The sequence below is a fragment of the Daktulosphaira vitifoliae genome, unplaced genomic scaffold, assembly GCF_025091365.1.
Source record: "Daktulosphaira vitifoliae isolate Bord-2020 unplaced genomic scaffold, ASM2509136v1 Scaffold_2, whole genome shotgun sequence".
Taxonomy (NCBI): domain Eukaryota; kingdom Metazoa; phylum Arthropoda; class Insecta; order Hemiptera; family Phylloxeridae; genus Daktulosphaira; species Daktulosphaira vitifoliae.
This window is the reverse complement of record NW_026099573.1, coordinates 45,159,038-45,170,903: the sequence shown is the minus strand read 5'-3', so window position 1 is coordinate 45,170,903 and position 11,866 is coordinate 45,159,038. Positions and strand designations below refer to the sequence as shown.

The 11,866-nt window shown below is 25.8% G+C and overlaps 1 protein-coding gene across 1 annotated transcript; it reads left to right on the top strand.

The window, feature by feature from the left end:
- Positions 1–944: 944 nt before the first annotated feature.
- LOC126898316 (uncharacterized) lies at positions 945–8,754 on the top strand (the record flags this gene model as incomplete). The annotated part of the gene is made up of 3 exons (XM_050672257.1): positions 945–969; positions 1,089–1,126; positions 8,209–8,754. Coding segments are annotated over 3 exons (255 nt in total), but the record flags the coding sequence as incomplete, so codon positions are not given.
- Between the last annotated feature and the right edge of the window lie 3,112 nt (positions 8,755–11,866).

Below are 11,866 nucleotides of genomic sequence, written 5' to 3'. Positions count from 1 at the left end.
AAAAAAAAAAAAAAAAACACTTCATAGTAAAATTAATACCTTCTCCGCTTCGCATCGAAGCTAATAAAAATGTTTAATAATACAATAAATGCAACTCTTATGTCCATGGACGAACGCGACCTTGATTTCAAAGCTTTTAAATCAATACTACAAACCGGTTAAATAAAACAATTACTAACGGAAGTTGATGCACTTAAAAACTCAACGTCACAATATATAAAAAAAGAATCTGACTATGAATTTGTTATCAGTGAGATTAATGAGCGCAACAGGCGTGCAGCAAATCTTATCTGTTACAATGTCACCGAAAGCGTTTATAATTAGTCTGAAGCATGCATTGCATATAATCGCGATCATGACTAATAAGGTAGGTATGTCAGCAATAAACGAGTTTTGGACGGTTTGACGCATCCCGCCCTTCTCCCCCATAGTAGTGGTTCGCGTTATTTCATTGGCCGTTGTTTTCCCGCCAAAATACAATTCTTTAAATCAAATACTTGACAGCAACTTTAATATTTTGTTTTTTATGATATCAGTACCTTTTACTATTATTGATTGATATCAATCTATTGTGATATATATTTATACTACAATATAAACAAATATAATATATTTGTTTATATTGTAGTATAAATATATTGAATATTATTCAATTTGCAAATTATTTAATATGAAATGATTATACCCCGGGTACACTAAATAAAATGAACAGCGTTTATTTAAAATGTCTTAATATATATTGAAAACTTGAGATAATTCACTCATATTTTTACTAAAATTTATATTTTTGATGACAAAATACCTTTTTGTGAGTTTCTTGGTTGTGTTAGTGACAGTTTAAAAAAATCGTTAATAAAAATTAAAAAATAACCTTATATCGATTTCCAAAAGATCCGGTCTGAAGAAAATTCTGGGAAAAACAATTAAGATTTGGCTAAATAAATAAAAAACCAATAAATTTTGATTCTGGTAAAAATAAGTAAGTCTTAATTAACATTATCATATTTTTTTCAGAATTCTTAATTAATTACACTATTATTTCATCATTTTATATGCTGTTAATTATGAGCTTGTTTAATTTCATTTAGCTGTTGTTTGTTCATTGCATTTTACAAATGATAATTATGTAATTCATTCAATAAATAAGGATAGGAAAATTTAAACAAATTGCTATTCCTTTACCTATAAAGTAAATTTAAAAAAAAAGTATACTCATATAATATTATTATTAAATTACATATATACAGCATGTATTTTACCTACTCAATTATAAAGTTAACCTTTTTCAAGAACTTGAAGTTAAACCTCTCGAAATTAGTTTAAAAAGTGAAATAGAAAATTATTTTTTAAATTTTATTTTCTTAATACGGTACATGCCCAAATTTCAGTATAATAAACTTAAATTTTATGTACAATTATAATATAAAATACAAACATACAACAATTAATAATATAATAAAGTTGACGGGTCCTTATTAGCAATACTCATCATTCTATAAAATGGCTGGTTTTTTAGGTAGTTGGTATTACATTTAGATACAGAAAAAAGAATTAAATGATGCGCGTGAAAATATGAAACTTTAAATTTGATTAGCTCTAATAGTTCAGGGGAGTCTATATGACCATCAATATGACGCCTGAGGAAAGTTAGATTAATTTCATGTTTGCTGTCAGCTAACGTAAGCAAACCGAGTTGATGCATTATTGGTGTATAGTCATGGGATGGGTGATCAATTTTTAATTTATATGCCACAAAGTTTAAAAATTTACGTTGCACTCGTTCAACTTTGACTCGGGTACTTCGAGTACCAATAAAAGTTTGTTTCTTAAATATAATATATGTAACACAAATACGCACAAAAATGTCTAAAGTATCACTACAATGGCACTGGCCGAGAGCAAAAGAAAACAAGAGAAATTTAAATAAACCAATATATATATTACGATTTAAATGAAAGAGATAATACAACTTAAGATTTTAATTTAGATGTATAAAAGTAATTTTTAATGTACAACACGTGACGACGGCGGATAGAGAAAACTAGAGAGTGTTTACCGCCGGCGCTCGGTGGTTGACCGCGCTCCAGTAGATGAACTTTGCACCCTAGCTAGATAGCGGGGGAACTATAATCAGGCTGGGCTTGCGTTGTAATAAGGAGGCTGATGGAAAAGACGAGGTGACCGTGTATTAAACGTATCGCAAAATATACGGTACCGTGTCAACTTGCATCATATCACACGCAGTAACTGGATCCCAAACAATCGAGCTATATTCTAAAATTGACCTCATTAAAGAACAATACAAAGTCTTTAAAGAAGATACTAATTTAAAATCATTACAAATTCGCCTTATAAAACCTAACGTCTTAAAAGCTTTGCAACACATTTTGTCTAGCTAAGCATGAAAATTTAATTCATGATCGAAAACAATACCCAAATTAGTAATCACATTGCACAAAGATAAAAATATATTATCATTAACCCTATACAAGTAATTAATATGATCATGAAATCTATACAACGACATTGACTGACATTTTAAAATATCAGTTTTTACTGATTAATTACCCTTGTGATTCAAAGCACCTTACGTTATTCATTTCAACGCTCCAGTTCAAAACAACAACGACACAAAATATCTAAATTTTGAGTTTTGATATCTAAGTTTTCTATTATTTTACTCTTAATGTTTATAAATACATTTAATGTAGGTAAATTATTTTTTTAAAGAGTACATTTTTAAAATTTAATTCCACATTAAAGGAAATGTGAAAATCCTTTTTCAGGTTATTATAGTGCAAAATTAAATGTCTTGAGTTGTTTAAAGTCTTAAACTGGGGCGTTCATTTAATTTTCCTAGTAATTTTATGCCTTATGTATATCGTATGTACATTGTACAATCGACTTTCAATTTGCACTATCTTGTGCGTGAGTCAATCAATTTCAAGACTGAAATTTAACCCTCTAATTATCTAGAATACCAGTCAGCAAAATAATATGTAGTTAAAATATATTCTTTGTTTGATTGTATTTATTTAATTATGTTTTGTTATATTTGTGTCTAGCGATGATTAATTGTTAAGTAACCCCTATTACCAATGATATAATATTTATTTGTCTTATTTTTTAATTTAAATTCTTATTTTGTTATTTTATTAATATACTTAATTAACTACTACTGTAAGTACTATCCACAACTCTATATAAAATTAGCGACGTTTCAAGTCAATTTTATAGGGAAGACGAATTTTAAATATTTTTATCAACTAGTTTAGAAATAATTGGCATAAATAGTGCTTCAAACATGGGGTTACTTCTGTTTTAAAGACCAAAAAAATATTCTTGCTACGCTTCAAATAATCTACTCTCCTTATTTTTATTTATTGATGTAATCAGCCTTTGTGGAGTTATAAATAAATTCTGTTAAGTTATAATATAACTAATAATTATAATAATAATGTATTAACGTAATGTAACAAATCACATTTAATCAAACAAATCTATTAGTATTAGACGAAAATAAATACTTTTAAACAATTGTTATTAAGGCAACTTCAACTAGAATACATTTTTTATTTATAACTTCGTAACGTTATGACGAACAAACAGAAAAAAAATAAATTATAGCCAAGCTAAAAAATAAAATTTAATACTCTTTTATTAAAAAAAAATTCAATTTAGCAATGGCTACATCTGTTTATATACTCGTGAACAAATGTAAAAGAAAATATTATATATATATAGTGTGATTTTATAAAAATGATAACCCTAATTTTTTTGTTAAAAATTATTTTTTCATATAAATATACAAACTAAAATTTGATTTATTTTTATTTATACTAAGTTTATTGTAAGAAAAAATTATTTTAAGGTTATAATTTAGGAGTAACTTTCTAAAGTTTCAAACAGAAACCTAATATTAAATAAAGAATAGACTAAATAAAATTTTGACTGGTAGATAACTAGTTTTATATTATTACATTTTGAGTTCATGTAATTTTAATTTATTGGCGAAAGAGGTGATCATCATACAAGAATTCTATGAGTTATACTAAAAACAGAGCGTTTCTAAACACTACGTCGTTTCTAACTTTTTCTTTATCTTAAAATCCTTGTATCTCAAAAAGTAATAAAACATAGTTCTTCGTTTAATGGTAAAAAAAAATAATATAATCACATTTAATTTTCGATAGTTACCCTTAGAAATAATTGTTTTTTACAATGAACTTAATATTTTTGATGATTTATAAAAGTAAATCAAAATTTAATTTGTACATTTTTATGAAAAAATCATTGTTTATTGAAAAATGGGGGTCATATTTTTATAAAGTCATCTGTAAATTATAATAACTTTTTTCCATATAATGACTTTAATAGATACACAGATTATATTTTTTATTGAGGTTGATTGCACTCATCAACCTCTACAAGGAAGTACTTGTATACAATCCACATTTATCAGTATTTATTAATTTAATCTTTTAACAATAAAAATTGAACCACTAAAATAATTGGACTAAACTCAAAAAATAGATTACTGTTCAGTCGATTATACATACAAACTCGGGGCAGTTATGTTTCTTAAAAATATTTATAAACATTTTACTAGTACTGTAGATTAATATTTCTTAAATGATAATAGATAATAGATATTCAACTGTACCAAGTTTTACCATCAGCCCAAAATAACACAATTGACAGTATAGTACGGAAACAGGATTTGTCAATAAGTTATTTCAGAAAAAACTGAATTCAATAAAGATAACCTCTAAATATGTTGATTAAATTTTTAATTCTTTTAAAAATTTACCAACTACATACAATGAACAATAATTATCATTATGATTTTTATTCGTGATAGTTACAAAAGCAATAAATTTAGTATTGTTTTCAAATAAAATAATATTTTGTTCTGTAAAAATATGTCACATATGTGAATTTTTGATAGTTAAAAATAGATCAACATTATAGCTCTTTTTATAAATTAATATGAAAAATTGTTCAATAATAAAACAGGAAAAAAATCTTAAAAATAATTTTCAGAAAAATATTATACTGAAAATTTGATAAAAGTCTAAAATACACTATTAGAACATTAAAATATAATCCTAAATCAAAAATTACTACAAAATTTAATATGGATTTCTATTACATAATTTACTTTTTAGAAAAATATATAAATCATATCAAGAGTCAATTATTAAAACAATTAAATAATAATAATTAGAAACTAAAATTATATGGATTTATAAATTATTTAAATTAATCTAAAAATATACTAAAAATGTTAATTTAAATTTATTTTTAATTAAAAATAATAATAGTAACTAATGATCAATTCTTATTATATAATCTAAACAAATATTCAGCCAATACAAATTTATATTAATAGATTTGGAAACTTAGATAAATGTTGGGGAAATAGGTGGGTTTATTACCTCCTAAAACGAATATTATTTCTACGTTATTGCATTTTCCAACAATGCATCTGCACAAACTTGGGCACTTTAAAAATATTTAAATAAATATAATAAATGAATATAAGTTCGGACAGTAGTAATAGAAGCATTAACTGTATACATATTTAAATAACATATGCATTGATACAAAATGAAAAACATACATTCTTTTTTTATAATTAAAACATAATTTAATAATTAAATATAATCAATATATACATGTAAATAATACATAAAATTTATTATTTTATCATTAATTTAACAATACATTTACATTAATAGAAAAATATGATGAGACTAGTAAAATTAAATGTTTATTTTTTTATAATTATTTTAAAAAGAAAAATAAATCTCCTTTTAAAAAATAGCATTTTAATACATTTTTTCAGGGTAGAAAATTAAGTTTTATATTGTTTTTTTAATAATATTATTAATTACTACAATTTTATTTAAATTGACATATTTTTATTTGAAATAAAGGAGTAAACTCCTCTATATACAATATGGAAAATTAATTTATTGTTTTTATTTAAATTAATTATTTTTATTGGTTTAGTAATTCTATATGTAAATTAAAACCGAAAAGTAATTTTAATGGCTATCAAATAGGAAACATTTTTATTTTTAACATAGAAATCTTTAAATAATAATTCATCTACGTATAAAAATAAGCATATCCATTTAATAAAAATTATTTAATATAAATTAAATTTTATAAATTAAATCATTTAATATAAATTTGTCAAACAGTGCATACAATTTTTTTTACAAAGGAGCAAAATAACATAAAAATACAACTAAAGTAATATTTTCAAAATTTATTATAGTACAATAATCAAAGTTAAACGTCTAATTTTCACTATACTATTTAATAAAATTCAAATTTATTTTCATAAATTAGTTATTTTGGTAAATTAGAGTTTTGAAACATCAATTAAATAATAATAGATGTATAAAAGTAATTTTTAATGTGCAACACGTGACGACGGCGGATAGAGAAAATTCACGTAGGACGTCAAAAACTAGAGAGAGTGTTTACCGCTCGGTGGTTGACCGCGAGGAGGATAATTTATGAGCATAGCTGACAAATTAAATGTAAATTGTTTTGATGAAACGTATATTTCTAGTAGAATTTGTTTTGACAAAAAAAATGAATGGGTTATTGGACCTCAAAAGTGTGTCCAAACACTTATAGCTTCAGGTGCATAAAATAAATATGATAACTTAATGTTTATATAAGAAGTGTAATCCTATACTTATTTTAATCAAATTATCGAATGTATAGGGTTAGTAGGTAATTGGAAACAACCAATTAGGTATGATTACGATACTCTAATGACTAAGACTGTTATACCAAATTATTCTACAATTGCATTTTTCTGGATTTAAAGTCAAAGCGATGATAAATGATATTGGTTCATCAAACATGGGGTTATGAAAAACTTTAGATGTATTTATAGATAATACTCCTTTTAAATATCCTATTTCAAACCAAAACATCCATGTTTTCGCAGATGCTTATATCTTTTAAAATTAGCAAGAAAGCATTTAATTGACAAGTATTGAATTTGTTTATAAAAAAATCTCTATAATAATACTTATTAAATAATTAACAACTAAATAATTATTTTAGAGGTTTTATACATTCCTATGGAAAATTTATAGGGAAAAATATTTTTGAAGAGTTAGTTACGTTGAACTCTAGCCACGATTTTAAATTGGCTTATAAATTGAACAATAAACATCTATTAGTTAAAGGGACAGGCCGAATGAAGATTAAGTTAGCAGCACAGTTATTATCTAATTCATTATCTAAAGCTATTGAATATGGTGGAGAAAAAAAATTATTTGAGAAATATAACTGGAAAGAAGTAAATTAAATATTTATTTAGTATTTTTTATATTTTGGATTTCTATATAAATTTATGCATGGCTAAAAATAGCCTGTTCTAAAACAGGCTCAGAAATTGTTTTACATATCAATGACTGGTTTGACCTACTAAATACTCAACATAAATTTGATAAAGGAGTAAAAAGTTATGGCTTAGACGAAACAATTCAAAATTATTTACTTAATAAAATGAATAGTTTTATCAAATCAATGAGAGTTTTTAAAAAGACGACTTCACTACCTTTTCAAAAGGGTAAAATACTTATGTCGTTTTTAAATTGTTTATTCAAATTTTAGACTATAAAAATATACAGATATTATTTTCACGCTATACCAATTCAAACTTCTCTGTAGGAATTTTGGTTACCAATTTATATTTAAAAAATTTATTATTAGATGTAAGAAACTTATACGGTCATGAATATATCATGACTCGAAAACTTAATCAAGATATATTAGAAAATTTTTTTAGTTTCCTAAAAGGAATAGCCGGAAATGCAAGCTACAATATAACTGCATTGTATTTTAAATACTGGTTAGAATTTATTTGTTTTTAAGTTAAGTAAGATTACAAGATATCACTTATAATTCAATACATTTTCTAGTTTTAGGTAGTACATATTAGGTAAGCATTCTCACTTAGTATCCACTGAAAATACCAATACATCAGAGTTATTTAATAGTTCAGAATTTTTCAAAGATATCTGTAATGATACTGTTTCAGAAAACAGCAGTATTTATGTAAAGGAAACAGATATTCCAAAATCAAATTTTAACTTCTAGAACAATTTGAAGTATATATAAGCTTAAAATGTTTAATGAACCATAAAACAACAAATACTTACATTTTTTTTTTAGCTGGACATTGAAGAACCATTTGATCAAATAGAGGGAGAATGCGTAGAATTTGTGGCAGGTTATGTAGCTAATCGGTTCTCAAATAAATATCCAGATTTGATAGATTTAGTTGCAGGAGAAAAAAAGTGTTGGACTAATCATATATCAAGAGGCCAATTAAAAATTCCATCAGACAACCTTCTCAGGCAGTAAAACTATCTTTTCATATTTCTGCTGATTTTCACATATTATCAGACATCCCACAAGGATCACACTTAGGACCACTACCATTAATATGCATATTCGGCGATAAAAAAGGTATTCCAATATACGCAGCAAAACGTTTACAACGATGGGCATATGGTTTATCATCATTTAACTTTGATAATAAGTACATTAATTCGGACAAAAATTAAGCTGATTTTCATTCGACAATTAAAATCGATTATAATAATAGCAATCACGAGAACGATAACGATAATTAAAATTTTATTCATGAAAATTCATGAAAATGAAAATTTTATAAGGAAAGAGGTGTTACGTATCTATAAATATTAAATAAATTAGTAGTGGGAATTGTCCACTACTCGCGAGTGCGATTACCGGCACACACACCATTCACAATTATATTGTTTCTCAATAAAGACTTATTTTCTGTTTGACTATTCGATGTTGTCTTTCATACTAAAAACACAACATAATACATTTTATGTAGTAAATCGACAGTGATAAGTTCTTGATGATTGTTTACCAATTTGACTTTTGACCAAAATTAATCGTCCGGGTCCAGACCAATGTATACGGGAGATATTTATGAAATTCTATATATTGATGAATCGATCAAGTCGTTAATTTTATTAAGTTTACACCTTGGTGTAGCCATTTTGATTTAAGTCTGAAGATCCAATAGGGCTTATTGTCTTTGCGAATCGCATTCGCCGTCTTTTAAATTGTTTCGATTGAATCCAAAAACTCGTAATATATTTGTTTCACAACTGAGCAATCCGATTCCTTTCCCGTATCCGATAAATCACAACCTTTGTAATGTAAAAAGTCTCTACCGGTACCGTTGACTTTATCGCCTAGACGTTCCGCAAAATAATGCAAATATCGATAATTTTTCAATAATTTAATAACTAGTTTGAAAACTCTATCCTTTGGATCGATTTCAACGAGTAAATTCGATTTATCCAATATATCATTGAAATAATCCATCTTACGCGCACAATAGATTAATAAATACTGAGAACTAGTGATGGAAACGAGTAGGACCGATTACACTTGGTCGTTACACTATCGTTCCATCGGTACAAAATACAATTGATCGCCAAATAATTACAGTAGTGATCAAAAAGTACTTGAGTAGTTACTTGTTCGGGATTGTGTAACTACGACCTACAGTAACTGTCTATTTGGCCAACCGTTGACTAAGCTGCCCTCTTCTTACAGTAGTAGAAAACTAGTGCTATCTCTTGGTTTTTTAATTATCTTAAAAAAAAAAAAACCCAGCACAGGGGGGTCGCGGCACAGTTGTGACGTGGTATAGTTGGATCAAGTATAATGATATCTGACAGTGATTAAAATCACTATCAAAAATAAACGCTTCGATGCAAATCTTTAGATAGTGTTTAATTTACAAAAAATTGGTGTTTTATTTCAAAAGCTACTTGATCTGCTGGTTCCTTATTAATATCTCGATTAAGATAAAGTATGTCGAATGAAAAAGGGTTTATTAAAAAATATTATTTCTCATAAAAAAATTGTGTGGATCCATAAACTTTTCAATAAGTTATAGCATTATAAAGTTAAATATTATATAAATAATAAAATTGAGAATTTTCACACGAAAATAGCATTCGGTAGCCATTTTCGCCGTGAAGACAAGTCCAGAGGTAAATTTTTTTTTTCAAATTAAAGTATATTACATTAGCTTTAATTTAAGATATATATGAAAGTGTCAGACCTTCCGGAATATTTTCAAAAGTTATGTTGAAAAAGTAAATTTTTTGTGAAAAAGTTGTCATTTTAAATCCCTCCCTGTGGGCAGGTTAAGCGTCAGATTTACAAATATACCAAATGATAAGTAAAGACATCAAGTATATATATAAAAAAAATTTATATTGATATGTTCATTTTAGAAAAAGTTAGAGCATTATTAAGTTAAAAATATAAAAAAAAATTATTTTACAAAAATCGTAATTTTTTATTAACTTTGATGTCAACTTTCACCACGAAGACAAGTCCAGAGGTCAAATTTTTTTTTTTCAAATTAAAGGATATTACATAAGCTTCAATTTAAGATATATATAAAAGTGTCAGACCTTCCGGAACATTTTCAAAAGTTAAGTTGAAAAAGTTCTACTTTCTATATGCATTTTTTATATTTGAAGCCCCCCCATATATAGGGAAATAGTCTGATTTAAAAAAAAAGTATATCCAATGAAAGATGTATATAAATACTACTTCTCATGAAAAAATTGTATTGATCCATACATTTTTTAAAAAGTTATAGCACTTTAAAGTAAAAAATGTAAATTATAAAATCGAAAATTTTCACACAAAAATAGCATTCGGTAGCCGTTTTCACCATGAAGACAAGTCCAGAGGTCAAATTTTTTTTTTTCAAATTAAAGGATATTACATAAGCTTCAATTTAAAATATATATAAAAATGTCAGACCTTCTGGAACACTTTCAGAAGTTAAGTTGAAAAAGTTCTACTTTCTATATGCATTTTCATGTTTTGAATCCCCCTGTATTAAGGGAAATGATCCGATTTAAAAAAAAAGTATGCCGAATGAAAGATCTATATAAATACTACTTCTCATTAATAAATTGTAATGATCCATACATTTTTCAAAAAGTTATAGCATAATAAAGTTAAAAATGTAAAATACAAAATCGAAAATTTTCACACAAAAATAGCATTCGGTAGCCATTTTCACCATGAAGATAAAATAAAGTCCGAAATTTTTTTTTTTCACAATAAAGTATATTACATTAGCTTTAATTTAAGATATATATAAAAGTGTCAGACCTTTCGAAACACTTTCAAAAGTTAAGTTGAAAAAGTAAATTTGTTGTGAAAAAGTTGTCATTTTAAATCCCCCCCTGTGGGCAGGTTAAGGGTCAGATTTACAAATATACCAAATGATAGGTAATGACATCATGCATCTATAAAAAAAAGAATTATATTGATATGTTTATTTTTAAAAAAGTTACGGCAGTTTTTAGTAAAAAAAATTGAAAAAATTTCGAAAATTAGCGATTTTTAAATTTGTAATTTTTTTGGAGGTTTCCCCCATTTACGGGGAACGAGGGATTTTTTTTCAATTTTTGAGGGTAATGTCTTTGACTAGACACGATTTGTGTTCTTTTGGCGTATCATTGAAAGAAATCGGTTCGGTGAGAGCTGAGAAAAAGTGGTAACAGACACAAAAAACAAAATAAATAAATAAACACATTTTAGTAAAACCAATACCTTCTCAGCTTCGCATCGAAGCTAATAATGACATCTGTATTTAATAAAATGACAATAGAAATTTGGCATAAAATCACTTAACTTTAACAAGCTGTAACGAACAAAATTCTTTGTAATGTTTTTTTCTATCATATTATAAAGTTAAAAATAAGGGTTCCCATTTAAGAAAATTATAAATAAGGGTTTTTATCCTTGAAGG